Source organism: Anguilla rostrata, unplaced genomic scaffold (assembly GCF_018555375.3).
Source record: "Anguilla rostrata isolate EN2019 unplaced genomic scaffold, ASM1855537v3 scaf1081, whole genome shotgun sequence".
Lineage (NCBI taxonomy): Eukaryota > Metazoa > Chordata > Actinopteri > Anguilliformes > Anguillidae > Anguilla > Anguilla rostrata.
This window is the reverse complement of record NW_026986422.1, coordinates 1-26,004: the sequence shown is the minus strand read 5'-3', so window position 1 is coordinate 26,004 and position 26,004 is coordinate 1. Positions and strand designations below refer to the sequence as shown.

The following is a 26,004-nucleotide window of genomic DNA, read 5'->3' as shown; positions in this document are numbered from 1 at the left end:
TGTTCATCTAGTGTGGACAAAGTCTAAAGTCTCCCGCAGAGCAGCAGGCAACGGAAGTAGGATTCGAAGCCGCCTGCTTCATGCATAGCATGAAAAACTTTGGCCCAGTATCTTCCGAATTACTTCTTCCACCCATGAAAATGATTAGCCTAATAAATAACAAAAATCGCATGACTAATAAGAAAGTCTGAATACTGGAAGATGCAGTCCGCACACTGTTTAAAAAACAAGATTTAAAAAAAAAAAAAAAACCGTTAAGGTATTTTCTCCCGTTCCACGCACCTGTACTCAAGGTTGTTTCATTAAATATATTATGTTCGCAAAGCGTGGCAACTTTCATGCTTATTTTAATAAAAAAAAGTCTTGCAACCCTGCAGTAAACAGAATTCGCTAGAATGACGTACTGTACACAAATTGGCCTGCACAAGTTCACAGACGAACAGAACAGAGCATTATATTTTAAACTATCCAAGTGCTGCAAGGGCGGCTGAATTTACTCGTGTTAAAAAATGCAACCATCTTCCATTCCAACTATTCCTGCCATTTTCTCCTAAGTAACTACACAGAATATAAGTCTTACCTGACTCACGACGGCGTCAAGAGCCAAACTGGTATCCGTATCACAGCCCAAATTTTGCTGTAACTTAGGCAAATTCACTTTCACTTTTGAACAAACCACTAACCAGGATTTTTGCAGAACTGGGCGGGGTAACAGCAAGTTCATGGCTGTCTCAAAAAAAGCACGAAACTAAACGCGGTTAAAAACTTAACTAACGACGTTAGAGGCATAAAGCTATTAATATAACAGTTTGGTATGAGTAAAACCGTCATATATTAAAAGTGTCCATTTTCATGTATAATATCAATCTGTAGACTCTTTCAACGGTTACATTTTTTTTTTTAAACGTTACTGCGCATGTGCGTTGTTCTGGCCCTAACTTTGAACGTGGCATGGTTGTTCGTGCCAGACGGACTCGTTTGAGTATTTCAGAAACTGTTGATCTACTGGGATTTTCATGCACAACCATCTCTATAGGGTTTACAGAGAATGGTCCGAAAAAAAGAAAATACCCAGTGAGCGGCAGTCATTTTGGCACGTTCCTAATCTTTGTCATACAACTTTGATAAATAATTGAAATCGTCAGGTAAACACCAAATTTCAATGTTGTTGCATCAAGTTATTTGTCCTCTTCTACTTACAATGTGTGTTTTAATGATAAATCCATGATAAGTGATTCAAATTGTTCCTCAAATTACTTAAAAAAAACAAAAAAAAACAAAGTGATGTACAATAAGTGGAACAACACACAGGTACAATACAGTACATTACTCATTATGTAAGATATTCGTATCCATGAACACACCAGTTCACTCAGTAGGCATAGGCTAGGTCAGAGAGTAATGTTAAGTCAATCTAGGAGGCATGACAACAAGCTACATTATCAATATAACGATACAAGTGCATTGTAAGTGTTGGATGGACGTATATGTAATATGAAAGTGGTATAGGAGGTACATGTGTTACATGAAAGTGCTACAGGACAAAGTGGAAGGATATAAGTGATGAGTGATCCTAGATTGGGAGAACCCTGCAGGGTGGTGATAGTTAGTCCAGGGATAGTCTGAAGAGATACGTCTTCAGACCACGGTGGAAGATGAGCAATGACTGAATGGTCCGTAGAGAAACGAGGAGTTTTTTTTCCATCACTGGGGAGCTAGGGTGGAGAAGCTCTGTGGTAGGAATGAGCGAGAACCATTCACCCACGTGGCAGTGGTCGAGCTGACGTGTAGGATTGAATCACGTCCTGTAAGTAGGCGGGGGCTGTCCTGTCGGCTGCAGTGTAGGCAAGGGTCAGCTTCCTGTTTTGTAGCGCAACACCAAGTTGGTAGGATGTGACAAAATTATCACATGATGTCATGACCTTTCAACCCTTCACTCATATCCCCCATCACCGTACCCTCCTGATTCCTCTCAGGTGCATCTCCCGTGGTTTTCCAGTATTTTCCAATATAATATAATATAGCATAACAAAATGACAAGAACAATTCATTTGGACCAACAATTTTTGTCAGTTCCCATACACATTGGTAATTTCTTAACACATTATGTAAATGACTGTAAACAGGAATAAAGTTGCAGATAAATGTTTTTTCTTTATTTAAATCACAGCACAAACAAGAAATCGCAATAACCTCAATTGTTTAAAAAATAAACTTAAAAAGTGCTGATGTTTAAAGTGCTTGACAAACTCAAATAAAAAAATCACATGGAGGGTGTCACAGCACTTCACAGCAACAAGTGTTCAGGTTCCTGGTCAAGACCTTTCTGTGTGGAACAAGTTTGTATTTCCTCTCCATGTCTGTGTGGGTATCCTCTGGATACAGTCCAAAAGGCAGGCAGATTAGCCTGTAGGCATGAGTGTGTGAGTAAATGGTGTGTGGGCCCTGCAATGGATTGGCAACCTGTCCAAGGTGTTCTCCTGCCTCTTGCTCAGAGCATGCCGAGATAGGCTCCAGCCTTTCCTCCAGCCCTGAACAGGAATAATCAGGTTAGATAATGGACAGGTGTATCTTCACAGTGGTGTTTAACTGATAAAGAATACATTAATGGAACCTACCCCTCATTCAAATGTACATAATGCTAAAAACAAAATCAAAATAGTTTTAACACACCAAATGGTAAAATGGACTGCATTTATATAGTGCTTTTATCCAAAGCGCTTTACAATTGATGCCTCTTATTCACCCATTCACTCACACACCAACGGTGAAAGGCTGCCATGCAAGGTACCAATCAGCTCGATGGGAGCAATTAGGGGTTAGGTGTCTTGCTCAGGGACACTTCGACACGCCCAGGGCGGGGGATGAAACCGGCAACCCTCCAATTGCCAGACAACCGCTCTTACCTCTTGAGCTATGTCGCCCACATAAGTAAGATAGACCTAGCTATGATAATTTGTCAGTGAACTGCACAACTAACTAAAATATTATCTTTTTCATTAATTACATACTTCTACTTGGAAATGAAATTAAAATTAAAATGATGTGTAATAAATTCATATTTTTTCAAAATAAGGAACCACAATCTTTTTATACATCGTTTTGACACACCACCCCTTTTGGTGCATATGGTAACAAAATTTAAGGAACTAAATTGTGCTTCATGTACAGTATTTACTGCCACTTCCTCTAAGTACTGATCAGACTGTTTTACAGCAGGCTACTTGTTTCGCTGTAGAACTCGCACTGCCTACCAAAAGTCAAACAAAAATGAAGAGAAAGCTATCTCTAGGATCTTCTAGTTAAGGCTTATTTACCTAAACACAGGTCAGTGGAACAACAATTTGGCTTTGCCTGAATTTAAGAAGTACAACAATTTCAGTTGTTTTGCAAATGTTTGTAACAGACACATTTACACCAATCAGCCACAACATTAAAACCACCTGCATTTTTCCGCTTTTTTCTGATTTAATATTTTATTTTCTCTGTAATCAAACAATTCACATGTGGTCAAAGTGCAGACTCAGAGCTTTTATTAAAGGGTATACATTTTGGTCTCACCATGTAGTAATTACAGCACTTTTTGTACGTAGTCCCCCATTTCCGTGTTTTTAGACAAATTAACATAATGTCAAATGAGAGAGTCATGTTTTGTATTTGGTTGCATATCATTTGCATGCCATGACTTCCTGATGTCTGTGACCTATCAACATCATCAGAGTCTGGATATCTTATTGTCAGGTTGTCCTACAATCGATACAAATCTCTTTGAATTTGAATGGATCTCTATGGGAATTGTGGGGTGGGAGTAGATTCAGCTGTAATTATGCTGATACAGTATGTGACACATTTGTTGGCTAAATGGCTTTAAGTCATCAAGGGTCCAAGGTATAGTGAGGGTTAAAAATTGTCTAAATTATTTCAACTCCAATCAAACCAATGCACTACAAAATCCAGAATACTAAAGCAGTTAAAACAGCAACATTATTCTTTCGATTTTGAATTGTTACGTCCCCTCCCCTTTTCAATGTCCAATTTCGCAATGGCAACGTTGAATCACAGTTCTAGTTACTTCATTTAAGAATGCCAATCACTGCAGAACACAGAATCGTCCCTTATTTGGACTGTAGGCGTTCCGTATTTAACTCATGGCTACGGGACGCATTTTCATCCGTATCTTTGTGAACGATTCAGTTTTTAACCGCTATTTTGAATACAATAAAATAGTTAGCTAGCTAGCCGGGATAACCCAGCATTTTAATATTGGCTAGGTGACAAGTGACTGTGAACCTGATTTGGGCTGTTCATGTAGCAAGAATACTAGCAAAATGTGATAAAGTGTTAAATTCCATGAAGTCTGGCTGGATGTGACTGGGGGGCAGAGAGGGAGACCATGCAATGGGATGGCAGGTATGCCATCCCGCCAAGTTACACCTTGGCGGGGGCATGCCCCATATTTAATATACCAGGCAATGATAAGTTCTGTACTTGATTATCAGTGTTTTGTTTATGGCTCAGCTGTTAAGTCGGTGCTTGGAAAATTAGATATTCTGCAGAGCAAGACATTGAGACTCTGTTGCGGGGCTTTTAAATCCTCTCCAATTCCTGCACTGTTTATTGAAATGGGAGAAATGCCCATATGCTTAGGCGTATTAAGTTGGGGCTGCAATACTGGGTAAAACTAAGTGGATCCAATCAAACCCTCCCAGCTAGGTGTCTTTTACAAGGGTCATGGGATTCTGGTGGCAAGATCAAAAACAAACTATTTTTCGACAGTAAATCAGTGGGCCAGAAAACTAAGAATGGAGCAGGAAAGCATAGCAAATCATACGAGATGGTTACCTGTACCTTTTTGGTTAATGCAAGAGCTGGACATTGATCTTACCATTTTACAAGAAAAGGACAATAGTGTGATAGTTCAAAATAGAGCATTATCTTAACAGAGTAATGGGATCCTTATTTGAAAATTTTCACAGGTGGTTCTAGGGACCCAGAGAGTGGGAAAGCAGGATTTGGGATGTAGGACTGATCAGCGTACCACAAATGGAAGTTCTGTCTTCGCAACAGAACTATTGGCAATTCTTTGGGCTTTATGGTGGACAGAGGACATAAGATCAAATAATGTTCTCATTTGTTCTGACTCAGCAGCTGCTCTGTTTGCTTTAAGTGGAGGTAAATCAAAAGCTCGGCTTGCCCTTATTAATGAGATCTTATCTGTTCTGTTTAGAATTGGGAAGACTGGCTGTGAAGTCAAGTTTTGCTGGGTTCCTGGGCATGATGGAGTTGAGGGAAATTAAATAGCTGATTCTATAGCAAAGGCAAGTTTAAAGAAAAGAGAAATATATGTAAATATACCCCTGGGAATAGTGGAACTTAGAGAAAAAAATCAAGGAGCGTGTTGAAAGAGAATGGCAGGGATTGTAGGAAAAGGAAACCAAAGGAAGGCATTATTTTTCTCTTCATCCTCAGATTAAAAAAGCTAGTTATTGTTCTGGAACCCGAAGAGATTCTATTAAAATTTGCAGACTGAGGCTCGGACACTGCGGGTCAAATCAGTACTTGCACATTATAGGAAAACGTCCTACTGGATTATGTGAGAGTGAAACCCCTGAAACAGTCTAGCATGTTTTCTTGGAAAACATAGCAAATATAATACAGAAAGGAAAATTTTTTATAAGAGATCGTCAGACCTAGGAGTTTTGTCATTTTCTATTAAATCTTTCTTTTGAATGACCATTTTGGAGGATTTTGACATCCCATAATTCAAAAATTGCTCCAGGAAAAATGCACAGAATCCATTACATTAATACTTGGGAAAGCACTCTTGAAGAATGTATTAGAGTTGACAAACAGTGGACACGAAATCTAAACACGGGATGGGGGGAGAGGAACGGTCACGTGGTCAGCGTGCTGATCGCTATTAACTTGGACTGTGATTTAGGCTTGGCTACTTTCAAATACAGATTCCAAGGACAAATTGGTTCTCGACGTGCTCCTGAGTCAAGTAAGGCTTAAATTCTGTTTGATTACTTATGAGAAAATGTCATAATTAAATTCGATTATAAAATAGTGGCAGTTATTTTTTTTACACGGGTGAAACGCTTAGAACGATTCAAATATGCTCTGTTCTGTTCGCTAATGACATTGTTTTGTAGTCTGTACGCTATCTTGGCAAATGTTTACTGTAAGACAGAATTTTTATTATAATTTTGTTATTTATTAGACCATGAAATCGTGTGTATTTATGGTTATAAGTATATTAGAACACATGAACAAGTAAAATACACTTACTAAAAAGTAACTATCGTAACTCTGTTATTACTTTTTAACCCTTTCATAGCTTCATGAGTTGTTCCGAAATCCAAATAACATGACCAATTTATAGACCGCTCACGTTGTATTATTTATGCATGGTTCGAAAATTAGAATTTACTTCCCGAACTGAGGAGTTCAGGACTTTTAGCGATATAATAAAAATGTTGTGAACGGGAGTACTCTCAGGCCACTGGGGGTCCATTCTGTCATCACTTGGGTCACTCCCATATGTTTGCCCATGGTTGGAACTGGAAGGTTACTGAAATTTAACTCAAATAAAATAAAAAGCCACGTCATTCTATAATTTTTGTTAATGTGCATTTCAGGTTTTGTTTACCTTTGAATCCACTGAGCTCTAAAAGAAAAAAATCTGTATATAAGTTACCTTGTTAGTTATGTTGCAACCTCTCCTGTAAAGTACTGCTGATAGAATGCAGAAATTCAACTAAAATGAGGATTATGTAACGTTAATCTTCCTAGGCTGAATCAGGGAAACCAGGACCTCCACAAAGGGAAGAAATCTGACCATAATTTCGTGAATTACGACAGACGGACATCTATCAAGCTCACAGTAAAGTATTAAGTGTTAAACTCATATAGAATGCATTTTACACTACATGTGACCATCTTGGAGTTAAATTAACACAGTCTATTTTATTGTGCACAGGAATATGCTTTCAGAGGGAATTCGATATGTTGCATTTTAAAGTCCCTTTATGGATGGTAAGAGATTAAAGTTTTGCCTCATTACCTTATTTAGTACAGCTTTGGTGCTTGTTAGGACAAGTACATTCTCATACTTTGCTGTTTCTGACTTCTGTCTTCTGCTTCCTGCTTTCAGTTTTTGTTTGAATGTCAAATAATATAATTCACTCCCTTATCACAATCATAAGGTAACATTTGTCATAGTCATGTCACAGATATATCTTCCTGCCACCTGCCAATTCATTTTTGTCCCCTCTAGGCAAGGCTGGATTAAGACCACAGGGGGCCCCTGGGTGCTGAAGCACTAAAGCTCCCCACCCTCTCTCTCTCTCTCACACCTCTACCAGTGACATTTCAACTGCCACCACACACACACATACAGAAACACATTCATAAAAGGATTCAGTTAAACTGTCAAATTGCAAAACTTTACAAGTAGTGTTAATGGCGGGTAACGAGCTACTGGCTTCAGTACAAAAAAAAGTCACAAAAATCATTAAAATTTTGGTTAAGATTGGGTAATAAGGAGACAGTGGAGGAGAATGCACCAGACTGCTTCCAGTGTAATTAGTAATATTCCATTTGCTTCAGGCATTGCTCCGGTTCTGTGGCCTCGCCTATTCCTGTGGAAGTGCAGAATATGAAATTAATGGAGAGTGCTGTCTAATGTGCACACCTGGTAAGTCACCATCTTTTATCAGAATAAAGCTTCTAATGCAGTAGATGTTGGCTTGCAGGGGTTAAAAAGTGAAGGTGCTCTTTATTTTGTTGTAATTTCAAACGGGTCCATTTTAACTTTTTTTTGTGATTGTTTTTCCCCATTAGGGACACACGTTAATAAACACTGCACAGAATACACTAATACCTCCTGTATACCGTGCGCTCAAAAAACATTCATGGACAGGCCCAGCAGTCTCCCCGAATGTTTGCCTTGCAGTGTGTGTGACCCAGGTGAGAAAAGATTCAAATTAAACTAATGTGTTCATTTATGACATGACCATTTGTAATTTGCTTGACTATTTTTGTAATAATATATGTTTCGTATAGAAATTAAAATGTAACATTCTGTTTTGAATTCAGAACGCATAATTTGGTGTTACTCAGCTTGAACAGGTTTGTTGTCAAAATGCTCATATAATGTGTTAATATGGGTCTTTATTCACCGTTCCTCCACAGCCATGGGTTTAAAAACAGAGAGAGAGTGCACCCCCACCTCTAACACAGCGTGTGGGCCTCTGGATCACCACTACTGCACTAAGACTGATAATAAGGGGTGCAGCTTTGCGCAGAAACACACCATCTGCAGGCCTGGACAGTTCATCCTACACAAAGGTTGGATTGCATTAATATCTTGAAGAGACAGTTGAGAGTTTTTTATATTCCACTGTATGTTTTTGATTGGTAGATTCCCTCACAACAGCCATATTTGTCACAATACTGACAGATCACCAAAAATTTCTGTAGGTATCTAAAATATCCTTCATCACAGAAATAAATTGTCTGGGCCAAGTGGGAACATTCACTAAAACTGAAATAGTATTGAAAAACTCCACAAAGTGAACTATTCCTTTTTTTATCCGTGTCAGTTTCATAAAATTAACTCACTTAACTGCACAGTCTACGTTTCTGAAAACTTTTTTTGAGATTTTTAATGTTTTGACATATCTTCCAATATATATTTGCACAGGAACAACATTGACTAATACCGAATGTGGATACTGTCCTGATAAAACTTTTTCAAATAAATCCTTTTCTGCGTACTGCAAACCACACACACAGTAAGTTTCCTGCATTTATTCTCAAATAACTTCATTTTCCAGATGAGTAAATCAGACCAAAAAGGAGTTGTTACTCATTCATATTTATGTATTGATAAAAAAAACTTTGAGGTTTATGTGAGATTTGGACTTTTATTATAATTATTTTTGTGACAGTTGCCAGTCCCTGGGACTTCAAGAAATTACAGCAGGAACAAACACATCGGACAGTGAATGTGGACCAATAAATATTCCTGTTTCCATCATTGTGCCTGTGCTACTTGTATCAGTTGTCATTTTAACAATCATTTTCATTTTAAGTAAGTCTCTCCCTTTATCTGGTAAGACTTTGAATTGTATTTTTAATAAACTAAATGTAAATGGTGATGCAGTTTAAATAGCAGTTTAACGTTGGCTGTACCTATATTTTGTGAATTGCAATCCTTGTATTTGATAATTAATCAGGGAATTCAAAAAGGAAAGGTAATGTGCCATGGTAAATTTTTGGAAAAAATGCAAATGCATTACTCCACTGGTTGATTGGTTATATTCAATGTTAAAGAATTAAACAAGAAAATAAAAAAGGAAAGGTAAGGTAACATTTTTAAGTTATTCAAAAAAAATGTAATGTAGGTATCAAGTAATTAAATAACGAACCACTATTTTGCTTTCAGAGAGGAAAAAGAAGAACAGGGTACGTGAGAAGCTTTTTACATCATGCGCCTAATTTTTCAAATATCTTTCGAGAGCAGAATTTCATTTGCTATAAGGTTAATTAATTTAATTAATTCAGTAGGCACTCCTGGGGCTATGAAATGACCTCTACACTTTTATGGTTAATACTGTGTTTACTGAGATAAAATCTCCACTTTGCTAGGCAACAGATCAGGCAGAAAGAAAAAGAATGAACAGGACAGACCAGCTGGAGGTTGAAGGTAAGGGAGCACATGACTATGGGGGGAAATTATAAAAACTGATTTAAAAAAAATACTATTAGATGGGATGTGTGCAGCTAGTACTGCCTCTGATATGTTAAAACCATTTTGATTCTGTACATTTTAATGAAGGGTGGGCCCAGTTAATACGTTTTACCAATTAAACACAATTATGAGGATGAATTCTAAAAGGAAAAAACACGTTGGAACGTGAATGTGCACCACGATATTCTCATGGTTACTGTGCTGCTTGTATTAGAAGTATCAGTTGTCATTTTAACAACAATTTTCAGTTTAAGTCTCCCCATCTGCCTGGTTAGACTTTTAAAACTTTATTTTAATAAACAATTAAAGGGTGATGCTGTTTAAACAGTAGTTTTTAATGTGAACAGAAGTCTTCATATTTATACCCCCACAGCACCCCACAGCCCTCAAATAGCATTGTAAAGCCTAACAATGGAGAGTCCAGTTATTGAGAATCCTATACTGCCAGTGGCCGGAGTCCACGGGAATCACGCAGCAGATGGTGGTGCTGGTCCTCCCCCTGGTGGACAGCATGACAATGGGACCCCAAAGCCGAAAGATAGGGTTCAGTCTGACTACAGCACACGGTCTAATGCACTCGTGTGTTGTTGGAGACCATTTATTATGGGAACCTTCAATGCAAACACAGTGAGAGAAGAAGTGAGGTTGGCGGAGCTTGCACACTGTGCCGAAGAAAGGGGAGTGGAGATCCTGGGAGTCCAGGAGCACAGGAGAGTACGTGCTGATGATCCGATCGTCAACTCGTCAGAGCAAGACCTTAAAGTGAGGAAGGCGCTCACATGGAAAGCTCTGAACGGCATGGAAAGTGTGTGGAAATCCACACACTTGGTAATATTTTGAAGAATGAACATATTACCATCAAGGATCTGTATGGGGGGTTACCAAGGGTGAGTGAGAAAATAGCATCCAGGAGAATGAGTCTGGCCGGTCACTGCCAGAGACACCGGGAGCTCCCAGCCAGCAAACTGGTGCTGTGGGAGCCAAAACACGGGCATTGATCACGAGGGCATCCCACAACAACGTACGTGGACGTACTAAAGGAAGATGCAGGGCCGGAAAGTCAGCCAGATGCATGGAGGATCGAGATGACTGGAAACGCCGCTGGAGGGCTTGTCTGAGGACGACCTAGATAGATATACAAGCGATATGAGTGGTTAGCATATTAAAGAATTAAACAAGAAAATCAAAAAGGAACAGTAATGCAATGTTACATCTTATGTTGTTACACAATGTGAAATAATGAACAGGGGAGAACAGCTGCACGATGAAGGTAAGGGTATGCATGACTCCATAGGGAGATAACAAGGACTGATAAAAAAATAATATTAGATGGGCTGTGTGCAGTTAGGCTACTGTGTGCATGGACTTGTTCTTACATGTTAAAACCATTTTGATTGTTTTCTTAATATATGTACATTTTAATGAGGGGTGGAGTTTCAGTTAATGTATTTTTTCACCAATGAAATACCACAGTGAAGATCCATCCGTCAATTATCTAATGCGATTATTGCTATCTGGGGGTACTAGGGTGGGGGATTATGAGTGATTGTTTGAAAGGTCAGGACATCACGTGACAATTTCTACTCATCCTACCAACTTGGTGTTGCGCTACAAAACAGGAAGCTGACCATGCTCTGAAAGGGGAGGGAAAATGAGATAGACAGTGAGCTTCTGAATACACAGGGCAGAGCTGTGGTTCAAAGTCCTGACCCTTGGCTACACTGCAGTCGACAGGACAGCCCCCACCCAATTACAGGACATGATTCAGTCCTACACGCCAGCTCGACCACTCCACTCTGCTGCAGCAGCGTGACTTCGACCCCCTGCCATCCGAGTGAATGATTCTCGCTCGTCCCTACCATGGAGTTTCTCCACCCTAGCCCCCCAGTGTGGGAATGAACTCCCTGTTTCTCTACGGACCACTCAGACATTACCCATCTTCCGCCGTGGTCTGAAGACGTATCTCTTCAGACTAAACCTGGACTAACTATCCCCACCCTGGAGGGCACTACCAATCTAGGAGCACTCATCACTTATATCCTTCCACTTTGTTCCTGTAGCACTTTCATATTACATGTACCTCCATCCTGCACTTATACTGCACTTGTATCCTTATCTTGATATTGAATATTGTACCTTATCGGACCTGTGTTTAGTAGTTGTTCCTATGACCTTCGGTATGTACTTATTGTACGTCGTTTTGGATAAATGTAATGTGATGTGAATTCCACCAAAAGTACCACTGTCATGTCATATTACTGTGTGTATAACTTAAGGGTCGGACACTCTGTTTACTCCAATGCAGATTTTTTATCTCCAATGTTTTGGCAGCAAGTTGGCTTCGTTAGGGTTTTAGCACTGCAGTTCTCACACATAGATATAAGTTAGTGACAAATTAGGTGCACCTGTGAGACAGACAATTAAGATCACGTGGTGTTTAAACATGAACCTAGAGTTGTGAAAGAACACACAATCAATTCAATTATTGCCTCTTTTCAAAAACAAGCATTACAAAAATAGACATTCAATGTTTTTAGGATCTATTCAATAGGAATTCATTCATAAAAATCACTAACTTACACATAATATGCATTTTATATTCTGCGCATACATTTGGACAACAGCAGGCACCTCAATAGAGCATAAAAAGAAGACTGAACCAGGTTACATACTAGGCAAAAAAGTAATCACGATAAATTTCAAGCAATCATCCCATAGGAAACCACAACCCTTTAATTCCTATCTTTTTTAAAGGAGTAATTAAAAAAAAAAAAAAAAATTTTAAATGCAGGGCTATTTGGATTTTTTTTTTTAAAAGATGTTTTTTTTAAATCATTTAAATTTTACAGTGAATTGATCCAATAGTAATATTACCTACAGAGTATAGTCCTTGCAGGGCTGTATATTATATCATATAAAAACAAAAGAAATTTGAATATTGCATCAAGAAAATTGCTTTACGTCAGGGCTGCCCAAACCTGGTCCTGGAGATTTACTGCATTGTAGGTTTTCACTCCAACCCTACCAAAGCACACCTCATTCAATAGCTAGAGATCTCGTTGAGCCGCTAATTAGTAGAATCAGGTGTGGCAAATGTGTGATGCTGCTGGGATGAGGATCAGCACCTCCAAGACTGTGGCCATGATCCTCTCCTGGAAAAACATGGCTTGTCCCCTTCAAGTGAGGGGGAGCAACTACCTCAGGTGGAGGAGTTCAAGTATCTTGAGGTCTTGTTTATGAGTGAAGTGAAAGGTATCGGGAGATTGACTGCCATCTAGGTACAGCAGCCGCAGTAATGCAAGCTTTCTATCAGATGGTGGTGGTGAAGGAGCTGAGCCAAAAGGCAAAGCCTCTACATTTATTGAGAGCTACATTTATTGAGAGCTACATTTATTTGTGGGTCAGCTACATTTATTTGTGGATCAGTTACGTTTATTTCTTTATTTCTTTAGACAGTAATACCCCCATAGTCACTGGTGTGATGTCATTGTGATGTCAATATGACTATCAACAGATCTTTTCACTGTCTATTTTTGCTGAGAACCGCGCACCTCACGCGTGAAAAATAGGCTCCACACAGAAACTCTAGATGACGCGCCGCTGCAGCGAGGCTCGAGCCGCGCCTCAGATGCGTGTCTCACGCAGGCTGTGTGGCTGCTCTAACTTGTTAACATGGGCGCCGAAATGAAAAACAAGAGGTTCCGCGACCATCACACACATGATGAGATAAGCGGTGTGTACCCGTCTGTAGGACCCTGGGAACATATGTTTGAGAGGATATATAAAACAGTTACAGTTGTTGGTAACCTGTTATATAGGTGTATTTTGCGTTGTAATTCTTTCCCAATGTTTTTTTAATATAATGAAATGTGAATTTAATGGTCAGATATACTAATGTGCACAAGTATGCTGGTATTCAGCTATTATTGACTAGCCAGCAAATGGTTGTATATTTAATAAGCCCATTCACCAATTAGATAAGGTTAAATTAAAAAGATTTGTGAATTGACAATAAAAAGATATTCTCTTAAAAAGATATGTGAATTGATAATAAGACGTCATGGATAATAAGAGTTAATGACACCAACTTTTGTCTTTTTGCTCCAATGAACTCAGTTCAATTTTATTTGTATAGTGCAGGTATAAAAACAGATAAATGTACATAAACAGTGCATAAATGTCAATCACAAGATAAAACTGAAGCTGGGCAAGGATAACTCTGTTCATGAGGAGAGACGAGTTGGAAGGCCAATGGGTGATAATGCCAGGCAGGTAACAGGTATGGAGTAGGAGCTGAACCAACTGCATCTGGAGGAGGGTGCTCCATCGTTGGCTGCCACTCTGGGGCAGTATAACTTTCAGCTCAAAACAAGAGTTCTCTGTTGTCCATCCTGAATTGACATATATCTTCCCTTAGAGTAAGTCTGTCATATGAAGTCAACTGCCAGCAGTGTTCTTCACCTAATAGATACTTGATACAAACAAAAAAGAAGAATTCTATAAAAGCAGTGGAACATCAACTGAACTATAGCAGACAGCAATTTCTTTAGTGCTGAGTCAATAATTAAACATTTTACTTGTGTCAAGAATTGGGTTTTGAATTATTTATCACTTAAACATTTACACAGTAAGCATTTAATACGAGTTAATCTTTTCCAAAATGTTAAGTGTCAATCTTTAATTTTTTTTCATATTAGAAATACCACATTTGATAACTTTTCACACTGGCATTTTTTGGAGCAATATCTATTCAATGAATTCACATTTTATAATTGCTCCTCTATGTGCTAGTTTCCATTGGTGGTGTTGGGTATGTCAATCATGCTGGGAATGCATAAGATTGCGCAGGTGCCAAGTCTTTGGTTTGTGATACAAAATATGTACAGAAAAAATCTAAAATTAAAACAGAATCAAAATGGTTTTACCATATCAGAGCAAGTCCATGCAGACTGTATCAGGGGCAGTTAGTTCAGGTGACAGCTGCAGGACTAGCTGCATACAGCCCATCTAATAGTATTTCTATCTGTCTTTGTTATTTCCCCATAAAGTCATGTGCTCCCTTACCTTCATCCTGTGGCTGGCCTGTGCTGGTCATTCTTTCTCCTTCTGCCGGATCTGTCGGCTAGCAAATTGGAGACTTTATCTCAGTAAATACAGTATTAACCATAAAATCCCCAGGAGTGACTCCTGAATTAATTAAATAAATTAACCTTATAGCAAATGAAATTCTGCTATAGAAAAATATTTGAAAAGTTAGACACATGATGTAAAAAAGCTTCTCACGTACCATGTTCTTCTTTCTCTTCTTCCTCTCTGAAAGCAAAATAATGGTTCATTATTTAATTACTTGATAACAACATATAAAATTGTTCTGAATAACTTAAAAATGTAACATTACATTACCTTTCCTTTATTATTTTCTTGTTTAATCCTTTAACATTGAATAAAACCAATCAACCAATGCAGTACTGAATGTGAATTTTTTTTTCTCAAAAATTTACCATGGTAAATATTTGATTTTGATTACATTACTTTTGAATTGCCCGATTAATTATTAAATATTTAATATACTAACCACTCATATCTATTGTATAAATACAAGGATTTCAATTCACTAAATATGGGTAGCACAGCCAACCTTAAACTGCTATTCAAACCATTTACAAGTTTATTAAAAATAAAATTCAAAGACTTACCAGAGGGAGAAACTTCCATAAAATGAAAAGTATTGCTAAAATAACAGCTAAAGCAAGGAGCACAGACACAATAATGATGTAAACAGGAATATTTCTTGGTCCACATTCACTATCCGATGTGTTTGTTCCTGCTGTCATTTCCTGAAGTCCCAAGGACTGGCAACTGTCAAAAAAATAAACATACAAGTCCAAATCTCAAATAAACCTTACGGTTATATTTATCAATACACAAATAACAATGAGTAAGAACTCCCGTTTGATTTTGCTTTACCCCAGACTGATTTACTCATCTGGAAAATGATGTAATTTGGGAACCAATGCAGGAAACTTACTCTGTGTGTGGTTTGCAGTATGCAGAAAAGGATTCAATTGAAAAGGTTTTATCAGGACAGTCTCCACATTTGGTATTAGTCGATGTTGTTCCTGTGAAAATATATACGGGAAGGTATGTCAAGACATTAAAAATCTCAAAAGACGATTTCAGAAACATAGACTTTGAGTTGAGCAAGTTTAATTTTACTAAACAGATAAGGATGAAAAAGCCATAGTTCATTTTGTGGAGTTTTTCGATACTATTTCAGTTTTAGTGTATGTTCTTTATTGGCCCAGACAACTTATGTCTGCGATGAAGCATACTCTATATGCCTACAGAGGTTTTTGGTGATCTCCCAGTATTGTGACAAATATATCTGCTTCCTCTGGGTGACCCACCAGCTTCACAATGGCTGTTGTCGGGGCATCCGCCAATCAAAAACATACACTAACCCTGGAATATAAAAAACTCAACAGTCCCTTCAAGATATTAATTCAATCCAACCACTGCGTAGGATGAATTGTCCAGGCCTGCAGATGGTGTGTTTCTGCGCAAATGTGCACCCCTTATTATCAGTCTTAGTGCAGTAGTGGTGATCCAGAGGCCCACACACTGTGTCAGAGGTGGGGGTGCACTCTCTCTCTGTTTTTAAACCCAAGTCTGTGGAGGAACGGTGAATAAAGACCCATATTAACACATTATTTGAGTATTTCGATAACAGACCTGTTCATCATTCACCATCAAGTCAAAACAGCATATTGAATTTTAATTACTGTAAGAAATCTTTTATATATTATTTAAAAAGACAGTCAAGCATGTTGCAAATGGCCATGTCATGAATGAACACATTAGTTGAATATGAATCTTTTCTCACCTGGGTCACACACTGTACAAGAGAAACAATAAGGCAGACCGTTGGGCACATCGACGAATGATTTTTGAGTGCACGGTACACAGGAGGTGCTAGTGTACTCCGTGCAGAGTTTATAAACTCGTGTCCCTAATCAGAAAAAAAGACACAAAACAAAGCCAAAATGTACCCATTTCAAATGACATTTCAATGATGACAAAATAAAGAGCGCCTTCATTTTTTAACCCCTGCAAGCCAACATCTACTGCATTAGAAGCTTTATTCTGATAAAAGATGGTGACTTACCAGGTGTGCACATTGGACAGCACTTCCCATTCATTTTATATTCTGCACTTCCACAGGAATAGGCGAGGCCACAGAACAGGAGCAATAGATATGCCTGAAGCATATGTAATAGTACAAATTACACTGGAAGCAAAGTCTGGTGCATTCTCCTCCACTGTCTCCTCATTACCCAATCTTCACCCAAATTTTAATTATCTTTTTTTGTACTGAAGCCAGTAGCTCGTTATCCCGCCATTAACACTACTTGTAAAGTTTTGCAGTTTGACAGTTTAACTGAATCCTTTTTTGTATGTGTTTCTGTATGTGTGTGGTGGCAGTTGAAATGTCACTGGTAGAGATGTGAGAGAGAGAGGGTGGGGAGCTTTAGAGCTTCAGCACCCAGGGGCCCACAGCCTTGCCTACAGGGGTCAAAAATGAATTGCCAGGTGGCAGGAAGACATATCTGCGACATGACTATGACAAATGTTACCTCATGATTGTGATAAGGGAGTGTATTATATTGTTATTTGACATTCAAACAAAAGCTGAAACAGGGAACTGAAGACAGAAGTCAGAAACAGGAAAGTGTGAGAATGTACTTGTTATAACAGAAGCACCAAAGCTATTCTAAATAAGGTAGTGAGACAAAACTTTAATCTCTTACCATCCATATAGGGACTTTAAAATGCCACATATCTAATTTCCTCTGAAAGCATATTCCTGTGTACAATAAAATAGACAGAGTTAATTTAACTCCAAGAGGGTCACATGTACAGAGTAAAATGCACTCTATCAAAGTTTAACACTTAATACTTTCCTGCGAGCTTGATAGATGTCCATGTATAATAATTCACTAAATTATGGACAGAATTCTTCCCTTTGTAGAAGTCCTGGTTTCCGCAATCCAGCCTGGTAAAAAACAAAAAAAACATGTTAAATAATCCTCATTTTAGTTTCATTTCCGCATTCTCTCTCCAGTCTTTAACACGAGAGGTTGCAATATAACTAAAAGGGTAACTTACACATTTCTATTTAAAAAGGTAACTGCTTTTAGAACTTACTCCATTCAAAATTAAACATAAACTGAATTGTACACTTAAGGGTAGATATTATAGAATGACATTCCATTAAAAAAAAAAAAAATAATTAAAAAAAAAAAATATATATATATATATATATATATATATAGTTAAATTAATCCCAGAAACCCCTTAGTTCCAACCATGGGAAAACATGTTGCAGTGACCCAAGTGAGGACTGAATGGACCCCCCAGTGACCTAAACGTGCTGAACTTTGTCTCTGGAACCCCTTGCCATTTTTTGATCATATGACTAAAATTCCATAACTCTTGAGGGAGAACAAATTCTACCAACCACACAAAAACAATATAACAGGCAACAGGTCTACATATTTTGCATGTTATTTGGATTCCGGAACAACCCATGAAGCTATGAAATGATAAAATTATTATAACAGATATAATAGTAATGATGTTACCTGCTCATTTGTTAATACTATTTACCATTTCATACAAAATAGGATGTCGCACTCCCACAAAGCAAAGTTAAAATGAAAGTGAAAGTAGCCTAGATTGTAATTCCTGAAACCTACCGTTGTTTCACTTTAAACATTCAATTGAACAAATGATATTAAAAATCTATTTTATGGGCTATTGCCATTGGGTTGTGCTAGCTAGGCTATACCATGAGATCTCGTAGAATTGCGATCAGTAGAGAGTAACAACACGCACTTGCTTCGTGTGAGGTTTGATCACCACTGCAGTGAAATTAACAAGAGTCAACCAAGACTGTAGAAAAAAACAACCGCGCGCACACGCACCTGAAACTGCGTCGCAAACAAAGACAGGCTACAACTTTAACAGTTAATTTGAGCATACATTACAGATATTTTTATCACGTTTATTTTTTTACCTGTCCCATCGGACAACCGGAAGAGCCATTCCACTTGTCCGATCATAAAGTTTGATTGTCCCGGACAAGCGTTAATGTCGAGCTCGGCATAACCTAATAAACCAGAATAAATTTAAGACTCACCGGACTCGGCAGCGCATTAAGAACCATTTGTCCTTGGAATCAAATGGAATTATTTTACATGACATCAATAATTGGAAAAATAATACAACATTCTACTTCTTTCTGTTGAACAATTATAAATCGCTCATTCTTATATTCTTCTCCAAGGCATTTCTGTGACAACTTAGCTGCACGCGTGCATGTATGAATGTGGAAAACATCTCCAGCGATGAGGTCCCACCTTATGACTTAAAATGCACATGACACAACACAACATCACATGTAGCATGAATTCCACAGTCATTTCTCCTGGCCGTTTCAGCCACAGGTCAGCCCTCTGTTTCACAGCCAGAATACAACATTGTCTGCTTTTAAATCACATGACTGTCACACGCCCAGGGGTCGTCATCTCTCCTCATGTTCCAGCATCATGAGTCCAGCAGCCAGGCATGATGGGAAAACCCAGTGCGAGTTAAGAAGCCTTCTGAGCCCTTTCCTCTACATACAGCTGCATCTGAAGAAAGAACACATTCCATTTATTAAACACATTTAAACTGTGTACGCCTTTTTAAATGCCAATTCTGAATGTCAGTTACACAAAAAATATTTAAATATTTCCCAAAAATGTAAACCATGACAGTTGCTATTCTAAACATATGATTATGAGAGACAGGCTTATTGACGGTGTAAAATCTCTGAGGAGTAGTGGAGCAGAGTATTTAGTGATCTGGGCTGGTTACTCCAGTTGTAGTTCCAACTCCCAGGTGGGGCACTGCTATTGTACCCTTAAACCTGAATTAATCCAGTAAATATACAGTGGTAGATACAGTTTGAATGTAGAATAATGTAAGCTGTGTAAGTTCTGCATTTGAGCAATGCTAAATGCCTGAAATGTAAAATGTCATGTCGGTGTGAAAAGCCTCACTTTTACGATGTCTGATGTCATTGTTTTTAGCGGAATGAGTCTGGGCTCCCGCATGTGCACCTCCTGTTCATCTGCAACTATCCAGGGAAAATCCTAGGAAAAGAGTTTGGCCATTAAAGTCTGCATGAAGATCAATGTGAAAAGCCACAGAATTGGTTGCTGACGTTCTGTCAGGCACTATAATGAGCAGAGCAGGTAAAAAGTGTCTTGGCTTGTTTTTCCTAAATTGGCAGAAAGAAACCAAGGGGCACAGAAAACTTGGAATCTATTGAATGGGTTTCATGTCAGCACACGTCCATTATATGAAACCACCCACCTTGATGACTTGAATCTTTTCCATGTTGCGTGTGGCTGCTTATTTATTTATTTTTTTTCCATATTATCGAATGGCCAATGTGCTATGGCCTACTTCATTGGCTGACAGTGATGTCATTGGCTTACTGCCTATATATACCTTTTTTATCTGTCATGTGGTCATTTCCCTGATGAAGACCCTGTTGGGTTGAAACGTTTCCTTGCTTTTTTTTAGTCAATAAAGTATTGGGAGCTGTAATCCAGTGTGCGTATATCCATTTTCTTTTAATCTTCACATGTACTTTTATCCTGCACCTGGCTAAATACTGGTTGGATGTGCACACATCTACTCTACTGTACTAACAAAAGTAACCATAGCCATATTTAAGGCACTGTATAAATAAATCTTAAATCTGAAGAAGTTCACTCACAATTACATTAAATTAAATATCAAAATAAATTGAAAATATTAACTGAGCTACACATGCAAAGGTGTTTGTGTATTTTTAATGTAAGAATCTGGAATTACGAGATGATAAACAAACTGTTTTCAGCAAATCCAATATATTATTGAGCAACACCTTCCCAGGTATTCATGCAATAGAATCCACGCATTTTTACAGTAAGAATTTGGAATTATGGAATGGCAAAATCCTCCAAAATGCCTGCAACTCGATAGATGGTGCTTATTAAAAATTCAATAAAATAATTAAATCAAACTGTTTTCTGTAAACATTGCTGTAATGCGTTCTTGAAGATCACCTTCCCCAGTATTCACACCATGGATTCTGTGCATTTTTACTGTAGGAATTTGGAATTATGGGATGGCAAAGGTTTCCAAAATGGCTATTAAACTATAGATGGTGCTTATTAAAATTCCATAAAAGAATTAAATCAAATTGGTTTCTGTCAACTCCAATACATTCTTGAAGAGTGCTTTCCCAAGTATTAATGTAATGGATTCTGTGAATTTTTACTGGAGCAATTTTGAAATTATGGGATATCAAATTCCTCCAAAATGGTCATTCAATTCAATAGATGGCGCTTTTTTAAAATTCAATGAAATAGTATAAGCCAACTGCTTTATGCAATGTCCAATATATTATTAGAGCATCAAAGTGGGTGGTAGGTGGGGAGAGATGGCAGGGTGGGCTGCGCCTCCCATCAATTAGGGCTTACATGGATGAGATGACACTGGTGACCATGACAGTGCCTTGTGCAAAAAGGTTACTAGAGAAGTTAAATGAGAATCTCAATTGGGCTAGGACGAAGATTAAGCCTAGTAAGTCGAGAAGCATTTCATTGACCAGAGGGAAGGTAATAGAGAGAAAGTCTTTTGTAGATGAGGATGAAATTCCATCTATAAGGGACAAGCCAGTGAAAAGCACCACATATAGGATTGAATGGCCATTTTGCGTGAATTTGCCATCCCATAATTCCAAATCCCTACAGTAAAAATGCACAGAATCCATGGTGTGAATACCGGGGAAGGTGATCTTCAAGAATGCATTAGAGTTTGCAGAAAACAGTTTGACTGACTTATTGTATTGAATTTTTAATAAGCATCATCTATCAAGTTGCAGGCATTTTAGCCATCCCATAATTCCAAATTCTTTCAGTAAAAATGCGTGGATTCTATTGCATGAATACTTGGGAGGTGTTGTTCAAGAATATATTGGACTTCGCAGAAAACTGTTTGATTTCATGAGTTTATTGAATTTTTAAAAATGGTATGTTTAGAATTTAATGACCACTTTGGAGGATTTTACCATCCCCTAATTCCAAATTCTTACAGTAAAAATACACACCTTTGCATGCGTACCTAGGAAGCAAGACTTCAGAAATCTAGTAGAGTTTTCACAAAACTATCTGATGTGATTATTTTATGGAGTTTTAAAAAACGGCATGAATTTAACGTAATTGCCATTTTCGAGTATTTAATACTTCAATCCGGAGTATTAAAATTTATTTATTTATTTATTTATTGAAGTATTGAAAGTGCAAGTAGTAACTTCATCTGTGGTAGAACTGCGTCACAATCGTGTTACCACAATAGAGAGCGATGAAGACCGTGCACAAATTTTTTGGTGAGAATAGCTTGACCGATCTTTCTCGTGTGGATGGCGTGACCGCAGTCCCGTGTCATAAAAGGCATACCCCCGAAGTACCTGAGCGATTTGAGCGGTTTGAGCACTGAATTCTATGATACACTACATGGCATGCGATTTAAACATAGCACTAGTTGGTTTAATATGAAGTCTAATATGAAGATTAGCCTACACACAAGGGTTAATTTTGAAGTTATGTAGGAGCTCTTAGGCCCATTTTCACTCTTAGCTGGAAGGTTGTGGCTTATCCTTTATCAAAGGGTAACGCAACTTGTTTGATTTGCCGAGCCCAAATGAAAAATTCTCGGTTTTATGGCATTTATATTTATTTATCAGAATTAGAATTAGAATTATTTATTCGCCAAGTACGATGTACAAGGAATTTGCCTTAATGCAAGGTGTCAACACAATCCAATAGGAAGAGCTTAAAAAAAGCTTATTATAAATTAATAAATAATAGTAAAATACAGTGTAATAAAAATACAATATAATACAATACAGTAAAGTACCAATATATAGATACAGTACGAATAACTGGGTTATGTACACAGTTAAGGTGCAAGAGTGTGCAAATGGGCAGTGTAAAAAAAAGTCACAATTAACAGCACAGTTAAAGTGAGTGTGTGCAAGTGGGCGGGGCGGGGATAGAGGAAGGGTCTTTGTTTAAGAGGATTATGGCTTGGGGAAAGAAGTTGTTCAGTTGGCGGTTAGTCCTAGTCTTTAGGGCTCTCACTCTCGGTCTCCACTGAGAGGGAAAGCGCTGGAAGAGAGAGTGGCCGGGATGTGAGGGGTCAGCCATGATTTTCCCTGCTCTCTTCCTCATTCTGGAGATGTACAGTTCTGTGACGGGGGGAGCTGGCAGCCAATGATTTTCTCTGCATACCGTACTATGCGCTGTAGTTTCCGCTTAGACTGGGGTGATGCAGAGCCGAACCACATGGAGATGGAGGATGTGATGACTGATTCAATAATGGCTGTGTAGAATTGGACCAGCAGAGCTTGCGACAGCTTGAATTTCTTAAGCCGTCGCAGGAAGTACATGCGCTGCTGAGCCTTCTTGGTTGTAGTGATATCCCGGTCCCATTTGAGGTCCTGTTGGATGGTGATACCTAGGAATTTGTACGACTCTGCTCTGCTCACCATGGTGCACCATGTATTTCCAAGGGAGGGAGTGGGGTGGGCTTCCTTCTGAAATCAGTGACCATCTCCACAGTCTTTTGCGTGTTCAGCTCCAGGTTGTCGGCTCCACACCATGACACCAGCTGGCTTACTTCCTCCCGGTATCTGGACTCATCACCGTCTGAGATGAGACCGATCAGGGTAGTGTCGTCTGCGAACTTAAGAACTTTAACAGATTCACTGTTGGAAGTACATTACATTACATTACAGGCATTTGGCAGACGCTCTTATCCAGAGCGACGTACAACAAAGTGTATAACCATAACCAGGAACAAGTATGACGAAACCCCTAGAGAGAAGTACCGGTCCAAGTACAGGGAACAACGGCATAGTTCAACTTGGACCCTGATGGTTAAACTGATTAACACTAACAACAAGAACGGCAACAACGCAATCTATGGAAAAATAAAAAAAATAAAATAAAAATACAAGTAGTCGTTAAGACAGTTAATGCACCTAAGTCACCTACGAAACAGCTGCCTAGTTACAACCCTAAGTTTAGTGATTTACAGGGGGGAAGGGAGGGATGGGGAGAGGTGCAGCCTGAAGAGGTGAGTCTTCAGTCGTCGTTTGAAATGGGTCACAGTCTCAGCTGTTCTGACCTCCACAGGGAGGTCATTCCACCATCATGGGGCCAGAACAGACAGGAGACGCGTTCTGGAAGTGCAGGTGCGAAGAGGGGGAGGTGCTAGGCGTCCTGAGGTAGCAGAACAGAGGGATCTGGCTGGCATGTAGGGTTTGAATATCTTGTGGAGGTATGCTGGGGCTGATCCCTTGACTGCCTGGTATGCTAGGACCAATGTTTTAAATTTGATGCGATTTAGATTTGATACAGGCATTGATGTAAAGTGAATAGAGTAAGGGAGACTGATGTTCTGTGCAAGGACCCAAACGCAGACCAGGGAAATCCAAAAAAACGTTGTCTTTATTCAGTCCGAGGTTAGAAGCCAGGTAATCAGAGAAAGGACGGTGCCGAATCGAGTTTCCAAAAGAATTGTGAAAAACAGGCAAAAAATCAAAAACCAGGAGATCAGAGCGGCGAAGGTACAAAGGGACAGGCAAAAGTGAAGTCAAAGCAAAGCAAAGGTCAAACTAGAAGCAAACAAACCAAAAGGGGCAGGCAAACTCGAAGTCGTACAGAAGGGGTGTCTCAGGAATCTCGATAAACAAAGGCTTACTAAATATCGGCACAATGAATTTGATCAACGTTTTGACCGTGAGCTGGTGGAAAAGACTGACATTTATACACTGGGGAAGGTAACAATCAAGGAGGGGTTAAGTGAGTGAGGGAGGAGTAACAAACAACATCCAGGTGAAGAACATTAGGATAACTAATTAAATAACAGGGGACTGACAAAACGCGGACTGGAATCACATAGACAACAATGATAATAGACGGCCTGGGTTAAGCAGGTAAAAACGCGTGCAGAGAGAGAGAGGTGCAGTCAGAGCAAGAGACAGGTGCAGGCAATTGCAGAACTCAGCGTTAGAGCAGGCTAGAAAGAAAAGGGGCGGAGCTACAGCGCAACATGGAAAAGGGGAGACTGGTTAATGTATTAGTATAGTGATCTAAACTATCAAAAACCCAAAACTAGTGTGTGTTAGTCCATTAGTAATATTCACATGTTAGTATATTAATGAGGTTAGTACTTTACAATCTATAAATTAGTAAGGATTAGTAGAAATTAGTAAAACTAGAAATAAGTAGGAAGTAAGTAAAAACGAGACTGGAAGGAAGGGGGGGAAACCACAAAAACCCGGAACCACCCGAATAGTGAAATCACACAAATGCAGGGGAGTGAAGCAGCTCAGGGAACACAGACACAGAGACAGTACTGGGGAGACAAGTGACCTGGAGATACAGACTACAACAGGAGACAGCACACAGCCCTGAGGGGCGCCAGTGCTGAGAAGGAGGGGGTCTGAAGTGAGGTCACCCACCTTGACACACTGTTTCCTGTTGCTTAAGAAGTCATGGATCCAGTGGCAGAGAGGGGATGGGACATTGAGCAGTAAAAGTTTATCTAAAAGTAGATCAGGGATGATCGCAGACATGTGACTCAAGTCATTTGGTCCAAGTCTCAAGCAAGTCCAAAGCTAGTCCCAAGTCATTTTTTCTTGGGCAAGTCAAGTCAAGTCACTCCCCCCCCCCCCCCCCCCCAAGATACAGTCTTACCTGCAGTATCCGGTCTTTATAAAGAGAAAAGGCAAGGTATTAGTACCTGTCTAATAATGATATTATTGGCCAATCTATCTTGTTACGGCATTATTTGAAAATGGCGTTTAATCATCAGTGAATTATACAGCATGTCTTATTACCCATTGCAGGGTAGGACTACAAATTAACACTCTGTATGGGTGTGGAATAAATGGACTGCATTTATATAGCGCTTTTATCCAAAGCGCTTTACAATTGATCCCTCTGATTCACACACACACTCACACACCAACGGTGAAAGGCTGCCATGCAAGGTACCAATCAGCTCATTGGGAGCAATTAGGGGTTAGGTGTCTTGCTCAGGGACACTTGGACACATCCAGGGCAGGGGATCGAACCAGCAAC

The 26,004-nt window shown here is 39.0% G+C and overlaps 2 protein-coding genes and 2 long non-coding RNA genes across 10 annotated transcripts in view; 1 reads left to right on the top strand and 3 right to left on the bottom strand.

Annotated features, from left to right (window-relative positions):
• Positions 1-18,991, bottom strand: part of LOC135247132 (tumor necrosis factor receptor superfamily member 14-like) — a 41,438-nt gene extending 22,447 nt beyond the window's left edge. The window contains exons 1-3 of the mRNA XM_064320412.1: positions 18,957-18,991; positions 17,724-17,810; positions 17,566-17,626 (exon numbers count right to left, since the gene is read on the bottom strand). Coding sequence (XP_064176482.1) covers positions 17,566-17,626; positions 17,724-17,810; positions 18,957-18,973 — 165 coding nt within the window. The 5' untranslated portion in view covers positions 18,974-18,991. The remainder of the gene's footprint in view (positions 1-17,565; positions 17,627-17,723; positions 17,811-18,956) is intronic.
• On the top strand, positions 2,710-11,993 carry LOC135247130 (tumor necrosis factor receptor superfamily member 14-like). 7 transcript variants are annotated; one of them, XM_064320407.1, is made up of 11 exons: positions 2,710-3,327; positions 6,796-6,891; positions 6,983-7,038; positions 7,612-7,699; positions 7,846-7,971; positions 8,197-8,352; positions 8,708-8,798; positions 8,955-9,097; positions 9,452-9,471; positions 9,655-9,712; positions 10,206-11,993. In XM_064320407.1, the coding sequence occupies exons 3-11, from the start codon at positions 7,009-7,011 to the stop codon at positions 10,595-10,597; spliced, it is 1,104 nt and encodes a 367-aa protein (XP_064176477.1). In that variant the 5' UTR covers positions 2,710-3,327; positions 6,796-6,891; positions 6,983-7,008; the 3' UTR covers positions 10,598-11,993. The 7 variants fall into 7 exon arrangements, with proteins under 7 accessions (XP_064176477.1, XP_064176478.1, XP_064176475.1 ...); XM_064320408.1 differs by lacking the exon at positions 2,710-3,327 and adding an exon at positions 5,867-6,004 and having other exon boundaries at positions 6,796-6,886; XM_064320405.1 differs by lacking the exon at positions 2,710-3,327 and adding an exon at positions 5,867-6,004.
• LOC135247133 (uncharacterized) lies at positions 10,072-16,264 on the bottom strand. The gene is made up of 5 exons (XR_010328087.1): positions 15,786-16,264; positions 15,045-15,616; positions 14,822-14,879; positions 12,636-14,228; positions 10,072-10,882 (listed from the first exon to the last, which is right to left on the bottom strand). It is a non-coding gene; the product is annotated as an uncharacterized LOC135247133 (long non-coding RNA).
• A 6-nt stretch (positions 18,992-18,997) lies between the features above and the next one.
• Positions 18,998-20,424, bottom strand: LOC135247134 (uncharacterized). Its single transcript, XR_010328088.1, has 3 exons — positions 20,177-20,424; positions 19,861-19,953; positions 18,998-19,449 (listed from the first exon to the last, which is right to left on the bottom strand). It is a non-coding gene; the product is annotated as an uncharacterized LOC135247134 (long non-coding RNA).
• Between the last annotated feature and the right edge of the window lie 5,580 nt (positions 20,425-26,004).